The 20,321-nt window shown below is 42.4% G+C and overlaps 1 protein-coding gene and 2 non-coding genes across 10 annotated transcripts; all 3 read left to right on the top strand.

Moving 5' to 3' along the window:
• Positions 1–9: 9 nt before the first annotated feature.
• On the top strand, positions 10–19,891 carry eif4g1a (eukaryotic translation initiation factor 4 gamma, 1a). 8 transcript variants are annotated; one of them, XM_034887194.1, is made up of 34 exons: positions 10–450; positions 2,318–2,444; positions 2,536–2,622; positions 2,856–2,888; positions 4,047–4,067; positions 4,289–4,453; positions 5,496–5,595; positions 6,500–6,610; positions 7,722–7,873; positions 8,132–8,224; positions 9,045–9,120; positions 9,218–10,002; positions 10,081–10,183; positions 10,271–10,359; positions 10,553–10,733; positions 10,822–10,955; positions 11,136–11,255; positions 11,636–12,025; positions 12,226–12,372; positions 12,492–12,728; positions 13,288–13,392; positions 13,572–13,877; positions 14,161–14,278; positions 14,362–14,464; positions 14,693–15,030; positions 15,154–15,275; positions 15,384–15,556; positions 16,019–16,144; positions 16,570–16,651; positions 16,823–16,921; positions 17,303–17,446; positions 17,591–17,672; positions 17,948–18,088; positions 18,484–19,891. In XM_034887194.1, exons 2-34 carry the CDS (start codon positions 2,370–2,372, stop codon positions 18,663–18,665), a joined length of 5,220 nt encoding a protein of 1,739 aa, XP_034743085.1. In that variant the 5' UTR covers positions 10–450; positions 2,318–2,369; the 3' UTR covers positions 18,666–19,891. The 8 variants fall into 8 exon arrangements, with proteins under 8 accessions (XP_034743085.1, XP_034743083.1, XP_034743082.1 ...); XM_034887192.1 differs by having other exon boundaries at positions 7,722–7,915; positions 9,218–9,999; XM_034887191.1 differs by having other exon boundaries at positions 7,722–7,915.
• On the top strand, positions 12,049–12,108 carry LOC117954908. Its single transcript, XR_004658921.1, has one exon. It is a non-coding gene; the product is annotated as a small nucleolar RNA SNORD66 (small nucleolar RNA).
• Positions 13,107–13,183, top strand: LOC117954907. Its single transcript, XR_004658920.1, has one exon. It is a non-coding gene; the product is annotated as a small nucleolar RNA SNORD66 (small nucleolar RNA).
• Positions 19,892–20,321: the final 430 nt, after the last annotated feature.

The raw sequence follows: 20,321 nt of genomic DNA, 5'->3' as shown, positions 1-20,321 counted from the left end.
GCGACTTGGAGGCGCACGCCGCGCACCGGCTCCATAGACCAAGAAACATCGCATTATGGCCTCGCACTGAGCCTACTGATGCGACAGTTGTGTATATACCTAACCGGCAATCCGTCACCATCGACGCCTTGATCATGGACCTCCGGTCCAGAGGCTTTTTTCGGGGCCATCGGAGTTGTCAATAGTACTCACTAAGTACTATATTATTTGATTTTGAGCACTGTCACTTTTGCACGCCCGGGGATTTAAACCGAAGTGACAGTAGTAGTATTCACCCCCATCTGCCGGTCAGCTAGCTAGCTCGCTAAGTCAAAAGCCAAGAAGGGCATCACTTTTCTTTTGGAGTAAAGGACAAGGAAACTGCAACACCACTACTTGTATTAACAGAAGACTGATCAGAGGCCGATTCCCTGAGTTACCATCTTACAACATATTCACTATTGATTCCTGGTAAGAATAAAACCAATTGACGGTGCTATTGCTAGCTTGGAGTACACCCAAGCTTGGCTTCATTTTTGTCAAAGGCACACAGGCTACCTAGCTAGCTAGCTTATGTTAGCTGGTTGAGGCCCTGCCGGCTGTCATCCTCACACTAGGATATCTATCCTACGAAGCTTTCCCAGAATTCTAAAACGGATGAAACCAAATTAGTTTGAATGTTTTAAAGGTGGTTTCAAGGTAGGTACCTAATCTCGACGCATTATTTCGAGCTGCGTAGTTAACTGTAGTGACAGCCAGTGTCCCTTGCTCTCGTGGCTAAGCTTCAGTTGGTGTTAACGTTGCCGTTATCATTGAGGCTTCGTAAGGTTAGCTCTAACGCTACTGGGTCATGGTTTAAAAACGACGTTTCACTGGGTTTCAGAGCTAGCTTCTCTATTATAACGGTTTGTTTGAACCCCTTATATTGTTTGTCTTGTTGGCACAATGTTGTCTCAAGTTTAATGTCAGGTTGATGGTCTCGTTTGCTCGTTGGGCCTGTAATTAAATACATTTCGTAGGGCAGGGCTAAACCGATAACCAGCGTTAGCTGAACTGTAACCTAATCGGTGTCAAGTGTTGCAACATTATGGCAAGGACCGGCTTATTTGCTGTTCTCGAGTTTGATTAGTCATATTGTCCATAATCACAGTAGAACTATCACACTGAGCTCTGTGTACTTTAAGGTTAAATGTGGACTCTAGGTTTAGCCACGTAGCGTAACTAGGCAAAAACCTCTGATAGTGGGACACGTAACGTTAGCTGGCTGATTGCTAACGATTTAACCTGCTTCGGCCGGGAATGCTGCCATGTTAGCGGGCCAGTAAAATGTCCTTTCACACTATACCATAGCTAAGACACAATGGGAATCGTTCCCTAGACTCCCTGTCACATTTACTGACTGTCCGTAAGATTGATAGCCTTCTCTGCTAATAGAACCATATGGTAGCTCTGTACATTGATGCCCTAGAAGAAGCATGGCACTAGCTAGCAGCTAACGGTAGTTCCTGTGTCAGCAGGTGGATGACACGTCTGCTAGTAGTGTTCATCAGATTTTATTAATCCAGCTTGACTAAACTATTCCAGGACCTATGCGATCATTTATCTTCGTGAGAAAACTGCAGTCAGTTTTGAAACGGATATTAACGTTATTTGAGTGGAATATTTGCACATGTAGTTAGCACAACCAAGGGGCATTGAAGCTACTGTTAACACCGTAAACGAACTTTGACCTGAGGTATCCATTTTCTTAAATTCACTCAAAACGGAACAGTGCAACTGATTTGGTGGCAGGCATGTATGAATTGGAAGTAGATCTCCAAGCCAATATAAGTAATTCCTATTACGGTTGCTACTTGTGGTTTAACTCAGTCATGGTCAGTTTTTTAAAATTTATTTTTACGGTAAGGTCCCCTTTTTGGATAGCACCAGACCCCTTTCCTAGTCTTATGAAAGTTTTGGGTGAAGGTTAAAACAAGTCTATTGTTATCTGATTTGAAGAAGGAATCCAGAGATGATTTTAACACTAATTGTCCCTAAGATTGCTTGCATGAGCCATGAGACAATATGTAAGTGAATAACATTGTGGGAGGTGGTGATGTTATCATAGGCAAAACCACAGACCGCACCCTTACTGCTTGGCTTGATGATCCCACACTAAAGGTTCATGTCTTCTCTTCATACAGTGTTAAGTGATATCTTACCTGTATGCCTGCAACTGTCAAATGTAAAGATCAGCTTTGAGCTGAAACAGATTTCCTCTCAATACCGTTGTTTACCACTTGGTTAATTCTTAATTGTTCATCTTGTTTTGTATTCCTTGCTCCTCCTCTTTCCACAGAAAGGCTGGCAGCACACAGCCACCCTAATGCAGAACCATAAAAGAACGTGAAATGAACAAACCACCACAGCCTATAACGGGGCCCACTTCTGTCCCAAACCCTGCCCCATCCCCTGGATTGACACAGGTGAGAGAAACGGACCTTGTAGAATTTAAGTTGTTTTGTTAGATAAAAATGTGGTAACATCTATTCCCCCCCACCACATCCTCCTATCAAGGCCGCCTACGGTCCTGGACAGCCCCCTTCTCTTGTTTTTGCCACCCCTCCACCTCCACAAATGAACTCTGCACCTCAGCCAAGACAGGTATTTTTCACAGCATGTTTATATATTTTTAAGGTTTTTACATTCAGTGTCTAAGTATGTGATAGTTTGCCTTGTATGGGAACCCTCCCTTTCCTACTCTTTCACAAAGACTTCTGACATGGCTTTTTCTGCTATAAGGCTTTGGCTAAATCTGTGTGTGTTTTGGCCTATTTGCCATGTTTCTCCTTAAATGTCAATCTTGACTTCTTTCCTCTCTTCTGCTGTCCTCCCAGTTTGCTGCAGGCCCCCGTACTTTACACCAACAGGTACTAACACTAATCACTTTTCCTTACATCCCCACTGTCTCTTTAGTGTAATACATGCTTTCAGTTCACTTGTTGGAGAATTAAATGAAAATGCCGTAGTGTTTATTAGATGAGTTAACTGAGGTCCAGTTAAATTGAGGTTTATCTCTCATTTTAGAAATGCTTAATTCTCTGTAGGGAGTTAAAGACTGACATGACACCTCATGAACATAGTACACTTTCTAATGGCCGCTAACTACAGTTAGCGGATACTTAAGTAACAAGTAAAGCTATCTGTCCAAAACTCTGTAAATAATAATGTCAAACTGGCCTTCTACCATTTATGACATCTCTATGACAAGTCCAAATAGTACTACTTTACTTAAGGTCAACGAAAATAATCATTAGACCGCTGTAGTGGTCTCATTAGAGCCAATGTCAAAACCAACCACACATTGCAGTTTGTTGTAATGTTAACGCATAAAGCTAAATAGTTTCTTTAAGTTTGATAATTAGGCCTGCTATGACACATTTATTGCAGGTTATGTTGTCTAGGTTAATGTCAAGTTTATCATAACATACATTGATGTCCTGATTAATATCAAGTTGTCATACCTCAAACAATGTAAACTTTGCATTAAATGTTTCATAATTTACCAAATGACCTTTAATGACAACAGTCTAAAAGATTTGTAGCGACTCTTTATGTTCATGACAGGTGTCATGTCAGTCTTAAGCACACGCTGTGAAATAGTTTATTTATTTATTTATTTTAAATGTAGCTGGGTCACAATGTTTTAACATCAGAATTCTCCCAGGCCTTATTATTCTTCATACATCGTACACCTTCACAGTACAGTTAAATATTTAGAAAATTGATTTTAGTACCTGCAGCATTCTGACACTGTTTTATGGCTCGCATGCACCTGCAGCCCTTAAAGGGATTCTTTAATCCACTCGGACCTGGGACTCGCATGACTTCAGAGGATCTTACTTTTATGCAGACCTGTACAGAGTTGCATCTGGTTGTTGGAGCTTACTGTTCATGGCTGAGAGATATTTTGCTGCTGCCTCTCATGCTCTTCCTTCTTGCACCTTGTAATCTCAACCTTCCACATTGTCTCTTGTCCTCATTTTCACCTTAATCTCACTCTCTGCTCATGTGTTGCGCGGCTGAAGGGTGGATACAGAGCATTACAGGTAACCGCTTTTCTCTTCGTCCCTCTCCCCCCTAGCTTTGGTTAAATTCAGTGTAGCAGGGAGACATGCCATTCAGTACAATTTAATATATGTGTGTGTGTGCCTGCGCGCGTGTTTGTCTGCGCTACCAATAAAGACACTAAATGCACACAAAGAACAAAAGGTTTGCTGGTGATACACTCTTAATCCCTCTTTCTTTATCTCACTTATCTGTTCTCTAGAGTTACTACCAAAACCGACCAGCCATGGCCACCAATGCTCCGAGGGTACAGACAAGTAGTGGCCCACGACCTGTCGGACCCACTCCAGTCTACCCGCACAGCTCACAGATGATGATGATGTCTTTTCCTGGCTCCCCTCAGGGTTACTTCATCCCACCTGGACAGGTTGGTTCAAATTAGCAATTGACAGTTTGTTAAAATGCCACACACATTACCGGTCGACCTAACAACTGTAGATGTTCTCTTTGAATAGGAGAGAGTATCTGGTCCTACAGAGTGAGAATAAACATAAACTACTGAACAGAACAACTGTTCAGGAGCCCCAGTTTAACCTACTGGAGTTTCTGACAGATCACTTTGATTGTTTTGCTGCCACAGAGAAATACAGTTTGTGGAAAGTGAAAATCAGTTAAGAGCATTTTCTAATGAAACAGATTGAGGTCCAAATCATTTGTGAAGCATCCTAGAATTACCAGTGTCACAGAATGTCATAATAGGACACATGTTGCCAGAGAAAATCCTTCCATCTGCTTCCAACAGCCTGACAGGAGAGTTGGATAAGCTACACAAATGTGAGTTTCTATCTACCAAAAACCAGTAATAAGGCCAATTTATGTTTCTGTGTTAAATCAACCTTGTGGGTAAGTGGAGATACGACCCTATGCCGTAGCATGGCGTGCTCCTCGCAACAAAAGGAACTGCGTAGCTCGGGCGTGGCTTGGTAGCGTTGTATTTCCTCAAACTAATTTCCGTGTCCTTGCGCTTCACAAACAACGTGAAATTAAGGATAGGGTTAACTTTTCCTGCTACCAATTTCCGTCATTGGTCAGGAAGCACAAGGGAGACACTTTTTTTTTCTTTCAATATGACTCAAGTGTCACCAGTCGCTCCAAAGTAAATCCCTCTCACTTTCTCATTTGCTCTACCGCACACTCCCCACACATGCACTCATGCCAGTCATGCTATTCTCTTAAAGAGATCGACACACACACCCACAACCACACACAGCCCAACGCGCAAGTTTAAACTTCAGGCCACTTACGTAGACTATGGCGAAACCTCTTTGTGGAGTCGCCACAGAACCATTAATCAGGGTTCCAGAAGGGTCTCATCTGTAACTGTTGAGATGGCAGGGATTGATCTGACACTCTCCCAACTTAATTGCTCCATCTATTGTTGTCTCTGACACTTTATTTTGTCTCTGCAGTACCGGGCCCCATATATGCCTCCTACTCAGCAGTATCCTGTGACCAGCGGTACAGCAGGCTTCTATCCGGGAACTAGCCCTGCTGAATACTCTGCTTATGGTAAGGGTTTTTGAAAAAGACAAACAACAACCAAGCACAACTACATACACGGAGGATTATCCGTTAAAGGGGATAACATCTTACCAACAGAACACCTCACTTAACACATTTAAAGTATAAGCATGTAGTTTTAGTCTTTGCCCATAAGGTATTGCTGGGTTTCTTGTGGTTTTGCTTGGCTGGTTTGGGTGTTACATGTCTTTCTGTGTCAAAACACTGTTGTACTTGGTGAAGGGCCAGTTGCATGTGGTCTGGCTTGATTCTGCTTTGGCCTGTGTTCTTTCTATCTGCAGTCTCACCGGACACTGCCTTACAGGTTCCATGAAATGGCTTTGAGACAATAATTTTGTTCAAACATACTGTTTTGGTGGGATTTAATGTTAAGATGGATCTAATTTGAATATTAATATATTCAAAGTATCCAGGACAAAGCCTTTAAAATGCAAGGCATTTGAGTGTTGCCACAACTGCTGCACTTGGAAAAACAATTTTCCAAAAATAATACCAACTCAAACACACTTCTTGTGTTCCTGCTGCAAATACTCATTTTCTGAACACATTCTTTCTTAAATGTAAGGCATTGTGTGGGTAAAACTATAACCTCAGGTTATATTTTCTCACACTGAAACGGTGAACAGAAGTTGAAGTAAGGAATTTGATTTTCACTTAAAGATATGACGCAAAAAAAAAAAACTGTGGACATAATAATAAGATGAAGCCAGGAACACAAGGCAATATATACATTAAAGCCGTTCATTTCATGGGACCTTTTTAACACCCTGCTTCCTCTGGATCCTCTCATTAACTCATTCTGCATCTGTCTCTTCCTGCCCTCTCTCCTTTTTTCCTCCCTCTCCCTCTCCCGTCCCTCACTCCCTTCCTCTCGTTTGCTGCGTTGGTTCAGAGCCCTCTCTTGCTGCGAGGGAGAGGCGGGGTGGTGGGGGGAGAGGGGGCGGGCGAGAGAACGGCCGTCTCTCTCTCCACGGTGCTCCTCTCACCTCCCAGCGCTACCCTGGTGAGTAGTGTGTGTGCTTGTGTGTTGGTCAGCAAGCTTTAGTGGCAAAAATCTCTGTGGCACTTCCTGTTGCTGATATCATTGGAAAAGGTTGTTTTTTTTTCTTTCTGCTAACACCTACGTTTACTTTTATATGCAAATGGAGTACAAAGTTGCACACATAAAAAAATTCATTCCACTACAAGTATTTTTTATACAAATAGTGAAGCCTTAGCAAAATAAATAATGGCATTTTGTATTTTTGTTTTTTCACGATGATGATAATACCACAAGAAAGTACACCTTCATATATGCACATTGTCAGTGCAGTATAGGTTAAATCAGGTTGTAGACAGAAGTAAACAATATAGTTGCCAATCATTTAAAGGTTATAATCTAAACAATTCTGAACAGTTAAGCAAAACCACACATACGGGCTCGGCTGGGCTGTTACCAGTTGCTCTAACAGTATTCTTACACATTGGGGAAGGAGCAAAAAAGCACTCGCCCTTGAAAGCAAGCTCACCCTAATTTACGGCTGAGGACGAGCAGTCCGCCTACACAGGGCTGATAGTGAGCTAAAAAGTGTGCCGCTTGGCTGCCAGGCTGCAAATTTCTTGCTATCTGGGCCAAAATTCCACTTTTAACAGTCAAATGATTCAGATTTTTATTAAATGATGTATATTTCATGTGATGACAAGGAAAGAAAGAAATCCTTGATTGCAAGTGGCTTGATTTATAATTGTTAGCTTGCCTGTAATGTTGGCTGTGCTCATTTACTGCACAGGACTTTTAACATGGTATTCTGTCTGACCTTCACAGCCCGAATGTGAAGGGTATTCTTTCAAAAGCGTTTGTGCATAACCAGGGGTGGGAATCTTCACTGGTCTCACATTTGATTATGATAGTCCTGTAAACGTTTCAAATCAATGCATCAAAATGCTTCACTTCCTCAAAATTATATCTTGCTATACATGTTTTTCATCAACAAATTCAAGCAGTCGTAATTCATCTTGTGACTCCCGGATGGACTTTTTACTTCTTTCTTCTTTGTTTGAAGCTTCTTTGTTTGTGTGAGTATAGTTTTCTTTTCATTAATGTTTTTTTGTTTTGTTTCATTTTACTGTTACAGCAGGAGCATACTATCCAGCTCAGCCGCAGTACTCTCAGTCTGTCCAGCCGGCACCGGTCATGATCACCCCCGCCCAGCAACAGCAACAAGCCCCGCCTCCTCAGCAACCACCCCCACAGTCACAAGGGCCACCAAAGAGGGAACGCAAACCGGTAGTGTGTCACAACAAAAGGGCAGCACACCTCTTCTCTGAGGTCAAAAAAAAAAAAATTTGAATGGACAGAAAGTGTATTGTCTGTTCAATGTGGAACTTTCCCTTTTATCTAAAAATAACAATAGCATTTGTCACGATGGGTGACTGCTATAGATCAGTAGTGACAGCATCATAACACACTGTCTTTATTTCAATGTTCTAAAGAGAATACATGTTTAGAGGAAACCTAACCAATATTGACCCCGTCTGCTTATAGATAAGGATACGAGACCCTAACCAGGGCGGGCGTGATATCACAGAGGAGATCATGTCAGGTGGACGGTCCACCACCACACCGACTCCTCCACAGGTAAGAAGCATTTTGGGAAGAACAGTTTTTATTGACTCATTTAAACTCTGATCTGAGGCAAGCATGGTTGTGTTTATGGTTAAATACATAATTCTTTGAAGTCTTGAAGCTGTGATTAGGATTTAGTTGTTTTTATTCTAGAAATCTAAATTGTTTTCAGCTATTCTGTGCTGGCTTAATGTGTCTGGGAAATTTAGTGAAGGTAGACCGTTCTATCTGTAAAAAAAAATCTAGTATTTTTTTTTTCAAAAATGTAATTTTTACAGTTTGATGTCTTACGATTTAATTACACATAAAAACGTAACTCATTAAAAAGAAAAAAAACTACAGCTCAAGCAGATCATTACAGTACTTTAAAATTTTGAACTAAATACATGTTCTTTACACACCAGCTTGACTTACTTCATTTTCATAGGGGCTTGCATGTTTACACATCTCTGTGCTAACATTTTGTTATCAGCACAGTACAAATCTTGCAGTTTCACAGAACAAACAATACAAAGCCAAAGCAAATGCACAACACTGATGTTTTGAGCTGTGGTTATACTATCAAGCTAGTTTTTTTTATTTAGATATATATTTTTCAACTCAAGAAATACATTGAGTTGCCGGCTGGGTTGGTCAAAACATTTTTAAACACTATTACTACACTATCAAATGCAATACAATACACAGGACACACTACGGGCTTAAAAAAGACCATAGAGCTTAATCAACACATCTTTGACGCAGTCTTAACTATAAATGAAAATTATTTCATAAAGATTGCATCATAAAATGGTTGTACATACAAAAACTAAATACTTTTTTGTGACTGTAGGCCTCCACAGCAGATGGAAGTCCTGCACAGACCAATGGTGAAGTTACACAGCCTGCCACTACAGTTACGAGAAGAGGTGAGTACATTTTCTCAATTTTGGTTTACATAAAACATGCAAGACTGCCGTATTTCAGATTTTCCTTATTGTAATTATTTCATGTTTCACTGCCCAGATGAAAACACTGAGCCACCTGCTAGCGCCGAAAGCCCACCATCTCTTGCCACCGCAAATACAGAGCCTGTGGTCGAGGCGAAACAGGAAACGGAAAACCAGATGATACCGCCTGCTGAATTAGCCGTACAATCTGTAGCCCCTACAGCCGCTGCAGAGGTGCCATGCCCAATGATAAAGGACCTGCAGTCTCTCTGTTCCCTCCCTGCAGCATCTACTACTACAGCTCCTCCTGAGGCAGAAAATAAAGTTGATACTAATGTTGGCGACACCGTAGACGCTCCTGTCGGCCCTTCTGCATCATTAGTGGCACAAGAGGCACCTGTCAAAATGGAAGAACCACAGGCTGTCCCACCACAAGCTGAGAAGGTACCAGAAAAGGAAGAAAAGAAAGCAGAGGAATTGCAGACGTTGGAAAATAAAGAGCAGGTGGCCAGTGCTACGTTTGAGCCTGCAGCTGAGGTTCCTGCAACATTTACTCCTGTTGACGAGGCAAAAGAAGAAACGGCGACAAAGACAGAAAAAAAAGTTTCTGCGCTTCCATCCTCTGCAGAGGAACCTTTTGCTCCACAAACCCAGAACACCACCCAGAGCCCCGCCCCTAAACCTGAACCCACACCGGTTGAAGAAGCAGAGCCTCTTCTCTCCAACGGCCTTCCTCAGGACACTGAGGACCTGTCTGAGGATATGGCATTTTCAGACACTACACACGTTGACAAGCCGGATGCTTCTCAATCTCAGGAATCCACACCTGTGGCTAAAACGGTAATGCCTGCCCAGGAGGAGGAGAAGGAGGAGGAGAAGGAGGAGGAGGAGAAGGAGAAGGAGGAGGAGAAGAAGGAGGAGGAAGAGGAGGCGCTGGAGGAGGAGGAGGAGGAGGAGGAGAAAGGGGAAGAAAGGAAGGAGAAAAGTGAGGTTGCCCCTCCTGCCTCTGTTAGCTGCCCTACAGAGGAATCTACTATGCAAGGTGGGGTGGAGTTAAATCTGGCTTGCACTTATGATTGCCGCATGTGTTGTGCTCAGTTTTAATGTCAACACTTGTCATTTTTTGAAGCTGCAACGTCTGTGCCAAAGAAGAGGAAGAACATGAAGGAGTTAAACAAGAAAGAGGCAATTGGAGACCTCCTGGATGCCTTCACAGAGGTTAGTATCGGCCAGATTAAAACAAAGATTGAAATTACGCAAGGTCATCATTGTGTTTTAAGTGTCCCAGCAGTGTCAGCTAAATCAATAATATTTTTGAGGATATTTAGTTGTAATACTTTTCAATCTCTCCGTCCGTCTGTCTGTCTCTCTGTCTCTCTGTCTGTCTGTCTGTTGGGGGCTTTTGTCGCAGGAGCAAGAAGCCAAGCCTGCTCCTGAACCCTCGTCCACTCAGGCCGACCCTGTCCCTGTTGCTCCACCTGAACCTCCAGCTGAGGTTGTAGATGAGACCTGGGAGGAGAAAGAAGACAAGCAAAATGCAGAACCTAAAGTTACATCTGAGCCAACTGAGCAGAAATACCAGTACAAAGAAGGTAGATTCTACAAGATTCTCTGCAAATGTCAACGTATTTTGTGATTAAAAAAAAAATCATGAAATAACATTTCCTGAACATCTTTTAGAAAAATGGAAGCCAATAGACCCAGAAGACAAGAAGCGGTACGACAGGGAGTTCCTCCTGGGTTTCCAGTTTATTAGCGCCAGTATGCACAAACCCGATGGCCTGCCTACCATCAGTGACGTGGTCCTGGACAAGGTAGGGGATGTTTTACATAATCCTGCTGTTGAATGTATTTCATATGCAACATAACTTATAGCTATTTTCTGAATATATCATGGCAATTATTATAGAGAATTGGGAAACTTTACGTCCATCTTGCCTTGTCAGTGTTTTGTATGGACTCTAAGGTTGTTTTTTCTTATACTCTAACATCAGGCAAACAAGACTCCAATGCGTCCTGTTGACCCATCTCGAATGATTAATGTGGGTCCTGATTTTACTCCCTCGTATTTGGGTAACCTTGGGAGCAGATCGGTGGGAGGACCACGAGGCCCGGTAAGTGAATGTTACCTGAATAGCCCAGGGGGTGAGTGAAGTAACAATAAAATGAACAAAGATAAACTGGAAAACTAAAGTAAATGGACAAACAAAGGAAATCATTAAAGTTTAAAATACAAACATGGACGTTGGTGTAATGGCCCACTGCTCCTTTACGCTCCAGCCCTGATTACCTATTGAAATAAGCTATACTCAATCCCTTACTGCAGCTGCGAGGCAGGCAGGTACCTGGAGAGACACGAGACAGCAGACACAAACACCACAGCGCGCAACAGTTACTTTGTCTTTTCTTTCTTTGGTGATTTATCCATAATTCTATGTTTTTATTTTCTGATCATGGTTTCTTTTCTAAAATGCATCCCTTCCCCTCCTTTTAGCCACCTGGGCCACGTCGCTCCCAGCAAGGTCAGAGGAAAGAGCCCAGGAAAATTATCAGCAGCATGTCCCTCGGCGACGACGTGCAGCTCAACAAGGCTGAGAAAGCCTGGAAGCCCACGGTAAAGAAGTCAAGTCGAACCCGTGCCCCGGAAGAAGTTGAAAATGACGATTCCGAACAGGGCAAGACTCAAGAGTTGTTCAAGCGTCTGCGCAGTATCCTCAACAAGCTGACCCCTCAGAAGTTCCAGGAGCTGATGAAACAAGTGACAGAGCTGACGATAGACACAGAGGAGAGGCTGAAAGGAACTATTGACCTCATCTTTGAGAAGGCCATCTCAGAGCCCAACTTCTCTGTGGCCTATGCCAACATGTGCCGCTGCCTTTTGGGGGTAACTTGTGTGATATTTATCAGCTCCAATGATGACTTCTGTTTTGGGCCATGTGTCTGGGCTACTGAATGTTCATAATGAAGCACACTTGAATCACTGTTCATTTTGACTTATATAATCACATTTAAGCCATATAATTATATGTGAGATGGTGTATATTCATTAAAAATGTTTAATTGTATTCTGTTTTCCTCCTACAGTTGAAAGTCCCCATCCCCGACAAGCCAGGACTCTTTGTGAACTTTCGCAAACTGCTGCTCAACCGCTGCCAGAAAGAGTTTGAGAAGGACCAGGATGATGATGAAATCTTTGAGAAAAAGCAAAAAGAAATAGAGGCTGCCAAAGAAGTAAGAAATGTGATCCTTTACCCGCACCGTCACAACCAACACAGGTGGTGTTTACTTAGACTAAACTGATCATGTTACCCCAGCACTAAGCACAAACCCCTACTTGTATCTGCCCTCAGGGAGAGGAGTGTGAGCGCTTGAAGGTGGAGCTTCAGGATTTCAAAGACAAGGCTCGTCGCCGCTCCATGGGTAACATAAAGTTCATTGGCGAGCTCTTCAAGCTGAAGATGCTGACAGAGGCCATCATGCACGACTGTGTAGTGAAACTACTGAAGAATCATGATGAAGAGTCTCTGGAGTGTCTCTGCAGGCTGTTCTCCACGATTGGCAAAGACCTGGACTTTGAGAAGGCCAAGGTGAATAAAGCATGAACACATTAGGAGCGACCCCGAATTGTTGACTCTTGGATGATTTGATCAAATCACAGTTGAATGGTCGCAGTGGTGGACGTTGTGGTCATGAAACAAAAGGATCGTTCATTTGGTCAATATGGGGGTGTTGAGTGTCAGATTTTTACATAAAACTGCTTGCTTTATCCAAATAAATCATGATAAACTGTATAGCCTATTTTGGAATACAAGCAGAGCACTCATATTTTTTTAGTTTTTAACAAAAAACAAAACATGATTGGAATATCAGTCAACTATAGGCAAGATTTAACCATTTGGCTATGTAAATTCTTACTGGAGGACACCCCTAGAAAACCCCTAGAAAGTATTTACACACACAACTGTCTCTGGTGATGACTTTTATTTTTGTGCCATGTGTCTGGGCCACTGATTATTAGTGATGGGATTGAGGAACTGAGGAGACAGTTCTCTACATATAAATCCATCTCAATTTCTATTCATAATGAGGTTAACGTTTTGTAGCCATGACTCATAAAAAGCTGCTCTTTTTTTCTGTCCCGGTTAGCCTCGTATGGATCAGTATTTCAACCAGATGGACAAGATAATCAAAGAGAGAAAGACCTCATCCAGAATCCGCTTCATGTTACAAGATGTCTTGGATCTCAGAAAGGTAAATATTACTTCAGCCATAACTGGAGCTGAAAATTAGCATTAATGGTGGTGACTAATGCTAAGTGTTCCTGAATGAGCAGATTTGTTTTAAACAGGAATCACATGGGAACAATGAATGAAGACATTAATGGCAGGTGTTGGACTGTTTTATAACTATCTTTCATCTTTGGTCTACAGAGTGGGTGGGTGCCTCGTAGAGGAGACCAGGGTCCTAAAACAATTGACCAGATCCACAAGGAGGCAGAGATGGAGGAGCACAGAGAACACATCAAAGTTCAGCAGCAGCTCTTATCCAAGAAAGAGGGAGGAGGAGACAGAGGAGGAGACAGAGGAGGTGGCAGGATGGGCGGGAACATGGGGGGCCGCGGCTCTCACACACCAGGAGGTGGCCGGACTAGCCAGCCTCAGGATGAGGGCTGGAACACGGTGCCCATTTCCAAGAACAGACCCATCGACACCACTCGCCTTAGCAAGATCACAAAGGTAACGTCCAAGTCTAACACAGAAGTTGTCACTAATTTTACTAAAATGTACAGCTTAAGGTTTCATTCAGTTTAACTGAACACATCAGTGAAGTCAAATTAAGTGTCAATGTCCTGAGTCTTGAAGTGTGTTTTTGGTGCATCGTAAGAAATCGCCCCTGTCTTGCACTTATTCTTATTGTGCTACAAACCTTTAGTATTACACATTTGTACATTTGACCTGATGATTTGGGGCTTGCATAAATGTTTATGTAACTCATTCTTACTTTTATGTTCAACATCAGCCTGGTTCTCTGGACTTCAACAATCAACTGCTGGCTCCAGGGGGAAAAGGCATGTGGGGTAGCTGGGGCAAAGGCAGCAGTGGAGGAACTGGAGCAAAACCAGCAAGTGGAGAGCCAGGTATAACATTTTCTTCAAAAAGACAGTGTGGTTTTAAGATGATTTAGGGGTTGGAGTGTTAATCTATTCTTTTCCACTTTAAGATTCTGGCCGTCCAGCTACCAGCACCCTCAACCGCTTCTCAGCCCTGCAACAGTCTGCTTCGTTGTTGTCTTCAACTGACTCTGATCGCAGAGCTCCTCAGAGGTATTTAGCAGCTGCAGATATTTTCTCACCAAGGGAAATGTCTTATCCTTGTACCTTGCTCCTATTGTTTTCTTTACCTCCTTCACCGAATAAGTGGCCTGTATGCTTTCTTTTTTTTTTTTTATAGAAGCATGCAACAAGATAGCAACCAGTTTAATATCTAATCAGATTGGATGGCGCAACATTGTGATAAATGTGGAGGTTTTTGTTTCACTTACCACCTTTTAGGTCAAGCTCAAGCCGCGAGCGTGGCAGCGACAGAGACAGGGGTGAACGCGACAGGGATCGGTTGGACCGATTCGATCGCAGCGAGGGACGGGAGGGTCGTGACGACAGGAGCGCCCGGAACCAAATCACCAAGAGAAGCTTCAGCAGAGAGTCTCAGGAGCGCGGCGGGCGGACCGGAGACCTTCGGGCCTCGACTGAGCCGGTGCGCCGCGTGGCCAGCATGACCGACAACAGGGACAGAGGAAGCAGGGACCGAGGTAGTCGGGATAGAGGAAGCAGGGACCGAGGAAGCAGAGACCGAGGAAGCCAGGACAGGGCCCCAAGCAAAGATCTCCCAGGTACAAAACCCAGTGAGCAAAAGTGAAGATTTAAAATGGGATATAATGGTAGGAAAATGTCCTGAAGGAAAAGCTGTGGACACACAGAGATTTGAATAATAATGAACTAATTTTTCTCTGCAGTTAAGCGTGAGAGCGCCCCCACTCCTCCTCCTCCTCTCCCAAAACCTGCCTTGAGTGAAGAGGAGTTGGAGAAGAAGTCGAATGCCATTATAGAAGAATACCTCCACATTAATGACTTGAAGGTACAAACATGGCACCCGCATTTCCTTCAATGTGTGCATATTATCCGGCTTTACCAGCAAATGCTTGGAATATGACAACATTTTGTGTGTCGTCTTCTGCTGCTGTAGGAGGCGTTGCAGTGTGTGACGGAACTCAACAGTGCCTCGCTGCTCTATGTGTTTGTGCGGAACGGCGTGGAGTCGACGCTTGAGCGCAGCACCATTGCTAGAGCACACATGGGCCTGTTGCTGCAACAACTTGTAAAGGCAGATTTATTGTCCCCAGCGCAGTACTACAAAGGGTAAGTTTGAACAAGAAAAACGCCACATTGTGTTTCCGATCTGTAAATATGTAAATGTAAATGTGCTGTATTTATATAGCGCTTTTCCAGTCTTAACAACTGCTCAAAGCGCTTTGACATCTACAGGAAACATTCACCATTCACACACATTCATACACTGTGGCCGGGGCTGCTGTACAAGGTGCCACCTGCTCATCAGATAAATATTCACACACATTCACACTCCGATGCGCAGCACCGGGGGCAACTCGGGGTTCAGTGCCTTGCCCAAGGACACTTCGACAATGACCGCAGGGGCGGGGATCGAACCATCAACCCAACGCAGGCAACCGCTCTACCACTGAGCCACAGCCGCCCATACATACTTAGTTACTGTCGATGGACTGATTCATGCAAAATAACCTAACGCAGGTACGTGTGTGTTAAAGTGATATTGAGTGCATTGTGCTTTTTGGACCGTAGGCTAGAAGAGACCCTAGAGGCTGCAGAAGACACGGCCATAGATATACCTCACATCTGGCTCTACCTGGCTGAACTCATTACCCCCATGCTCCATGAGGGAGGCATCCCTATGGGACAGCTCTTCAGGTGAGCTGCAGTGCTGGATGTCAGCAAACATAATTAAATCAAACGATTCTTGAGCAAGCTTAGTTCCTGTGGATTAAGATTGGTCAGAAACTGCTACCTTTGACCCAGCAACATTTGTTTGGCAGTGCTTTGGCCCTAAACACGCATCACAATAATACAGATTGTACACATACAGTTCAAAAACATCAAATCTGAGTCAGTGGAATAACTGGGACACCTTTGTCAGCTTCTCACAAATATTTGACGTGTCTGTAGTCACTCTTTTGTCCATTCCCTTTCTCTACCTTTTCACAACAATCAATTTATTTTTTTAACCTTACGTATAATGATTTGACCTATTATGGTAATAAATAAAATGACTGAATAATAATTTAGTTCAAAGCTAATTGAATGAATGACTCAATGTATGTGTGTTGCATCCTCAGGGAGATTTCAAAGCCTCTCGTGCCTCTGGGGCAGGCCGGCGTGCTTCTGGTACAAATCCTCAAGTTGCTCTGCAAAGAAATGGTACGTCCTACACGAATCCCAAAAAACATTGCTTCTTTCCTGTCTATATGGAGTGCAACTTTTTATTATTGTTTCATTACACCTTGTTTTACATTAAGAAAATCATAATACTCTGTGCCGTTAGACAGTTTAGATTCACTGAATGTAATGTTTTTTTCTTCTCCCCATCAGACCCCTAAGAAGGTCGGGGCCATGTGGACTGAGGGTGGACTCAATTGGAGTGATTTCTTACCCGAGAATGAAGATGTCAACAAGTTTGTCACCGATCAGGTCTGTAGGCTACAATGGTACAAGAAACATAGACACTAATTTTTATTTTTATTAATTCATTTTTCAATGTAGTTTGGTGGAGGCACAGGGAACTAACAGAGATTGTAAGCTCTCATACAGAGATGACAGACTCCATAATGACAGGGCTTCATACAATATCATATTAAAGCAGAAACATGTGCCAATATGTCTTAATTATGTATCCTCTAGAAATAAGTATATTTAATTGCAGCTAATTGACATAAATGACCTAATGGCAAACCTACATACCCCTCGTGTCTAGTGTTGTTTTGGTCGTTCCTGTTTAAGAAAAAATAAAGAATTAAAAGTAAATCCTTCAGATAATCTTCAATTTTTTTTTCTTTTTTTTATGTAATTTAGAAAGTGGAGTTCACCACAGGAGAGGAGATGGAGTCAAAGGACATGGATGAGAAGAAGGTCCTCACTGGAGAGGAGCTCAGCAAAAACCTGGACCGACTCCTCCAGGACAAGGCCAACAACCAGCGCATCAGAGACTGGGTCGAGGTGGGGGAAATATACTTCTGATGTAGCTCATGTTTTACTTGAGACTTGAATATGCCATGCAGGTTTTAAAACTTGTCATTTGCGTATGTGTGAGTCAATTGTATCTTCTGTTGAACAGTTTTTTTGTTTGTTTTTTATTCCCAGGCTAACTTGGATGAGCAGCAAACTGCTTCCAACCAGTTTGTGCGAGCATTGATGACATCAGTGTGTCAGTCTGCAATCATATGTAAGTGTATCTAATGCAGCATGGAGATGTAAGGGCTGTATGTCTTGGGCGAAAATGATCTTTTTTTCTTTTTCTGTTTGTCTTTTCGTCTCACATAAGCGGCGTTCATTGTCCATGTTGAAATGTTTCAGTATTACTGAGATATCGACGTTCTGTGATGGTTGATTGGAGAAACGATATGTGATTGATTTTGCAACCCTTTTTAGAGCACACATTGTCATGACATACAAAAAAGTTTGAAATCAATGAAGGAGTTTGGTTCTTTGTTGTTTCAGGTGACAACCCGTACAGGGTGGACGCACGGCAGATCAGTCAGAGGGCCAGTCTGCTGCAGAGATACCTGTCTGATGAGGAGAAGGAGCTTCAGGCCCTCTACGCCCTCCAGGCTCTGATGGTGCACATGGAGCAGCCAGCAAGTGAGTAATATTCTACCTGAAGAGGGCCAGCATTCTAAATGTAGTCTAAAAGGTGGACAAAATTTTTTTTTTTTTCCTATAGTTGCCCTGTAACAAATGCTAAAGTTGTAGGAGCATATACCGTTTGGTTCATGGCTGTTATCATGTCCATGGGTCATGTGGTCATAATATGGCCAATATTGAGACCATAGCTTGGGACCGATGATAGACACAGAATGATGATTCAAATTTAAAATCTCACTTTACATAAACTACTAGTGTTTATGGTGGTCTGTGCTCATTCCTATATTCCGCTCTGATTTAGTTGGTGGAAAAGTGACATCGGAGCGAGGGAAACTGTTTTTAAAATGTAGCAATGTTTTGACTTTATTGACGTCTGTGTCATCTCTCTGCAGACCTGCTGCGCATGTTCTTCGACGCCTTGTACGACGAGGACGTTATTAAAGAGGATGCCTTCTATAAATGGGAGACCAGCAAAGACCCTGCAGAGCAAACAGGCAAAGGTGTGGCCTTGAAATCAGTCACCGCTTTCTTCACCTGGCTCCGCGAGGCCGAGGAGGAGTCTGACAAGGAATAAGAGACTGAACTGAAAGCTGCCGCCCCCCTCTGGCAGGGTGGGGGCTTTGCAGAGATTCATGGACAATATTGCCAGAGAGGCAGACTCAAATCAATCCTCAATGAGGATAAATCTTTATTATTTTTTGTTCTTTTCTTTGAGGGATGGACTCAGAAAACAATCATTTCTCTCTACCCTTCCTCTCTTGCTTCCTCATTATTTCCCCCACCTGCTTGTCACAGCAAGTGTCCTCATCAAATAAACTTGAAAACTGATTCAGCAGGATTGCTTGTTAACGAGGTGTGAAGTATCCCACATCACTACGAAACTTTTTCTCTCAATAACGCAAACCAACAGGCTGCTTTTTTTATGGTTCTAGATAATTCTAATGCCTAACATCCTATCTGATCTGCAAGATGAACCGCAGGGTGGGTGGTGTAGTGGGTTCCCTAAAACGTGGGTATCGTCATGCCATAATGTGTGTTCAATCCAAACTCGGCTCTTATGTCTTTGTCCCTTTCTGGCGTGTGCAGCATGACTGAAGTGTGTTTCTATTAATGATACAGTGGACAAAACTTCGATAGACAAATGTACATGAACTAATCTTAATTTGATGAATGGAGTTTTTAATGCAAAGGTTGTGTATTTTCTCTTCCTGTTTCCCATGATGAACTTAGAGGACAGAAACATGGACTGGTGTTGACCTTTGACTACTAGGGGGTGGTCTTAATGCTTCCTCTAAGCCATCCTCTCCCATCCCCAGTAGTAAACCACACTGACTCTTCATCTTTACCTCTTCTGTACCTAAGCCTGAGCTGTCGTAGAGGACACTTAATGACCCAATCACAGTTAAAACTTGAAATCTACAGAAAATTGACTTGATGGAAATATATATACAGTCAAAACAACAACACAGAAATGATCTGAAAGCCTTTTCTACTGTAAGTGGAAACTTATTTCAGGAGCTTTCTGTAAATATATAATTAAAAAACAAACAAAATGTTTTTCAGTTTATTTTTCAGAAACGAGAAATTGCTGGTGTAATTGCAGTGTATCCAGCAGTAACAGCAGTTGTCCAGATGCAGAGAGGTGCTTTAGATAATCCGTTGATTATTAGTTGTATTGGAATTTTGTAAATATTTTTTTTTTTGCTTTCTTTATTTAAGAAATTATTGCTTCTTTTGCATCGGAAACTAGACAGATGGGGTCACGATACATTGCAAATAAAGGACTTATTAAGTTGCTGAGCAGAGTTTTGCATAAGTCTGTCTGAAACATGTCCCTGGAGATGTTATGGCCATGGTTGGTAATAGAGATGCTCCTAATCAACTGATATTATTAAGGGGACTGGTTGTCAGCCATGATGTTACCAATCCACACTGAATAGACAAGGTCATAAAAAAAAAGAAATGTTTCAGTTATCAGTTTAATTGAGTCGCGGAGGGCCATCAACTCAACGCCACCCAGATCTTATGCTACATTTACATTATAATTTTAACTTCTACATACAGTGAAGATTTTTTAATTGGATACAAAAATATTCTTTGATGCATTCTATATAGATATTCCATATACAATGATCCTGGAATTCATAGAAGGTAGAATCAGAAAATGTTAAGCATTTTTTCTTCATAAATTACTTTTAACATTAAAATAATGTATTAATCAGCTCATTTC

This window comes from Etheostoma cragini, chromosome 12, assembly GCF_013103735.1.
Source record: "Etheostoma cragini isolate CJK2018 chromosome 12, CSU_Ecrag_1.0, whole genome shotgun sequence".
Classification (NCBI taxonomy): Eukaryota; Metazoa; Chordata; class Actinopteri; order Perciformes; family Percidae; genus Etheostoma; species Etheostoma cragini.
Note: the sequence above shows the minus strand (reverse complement) of the source record. Positions and strands in the feature narration are given on the sequence as shown.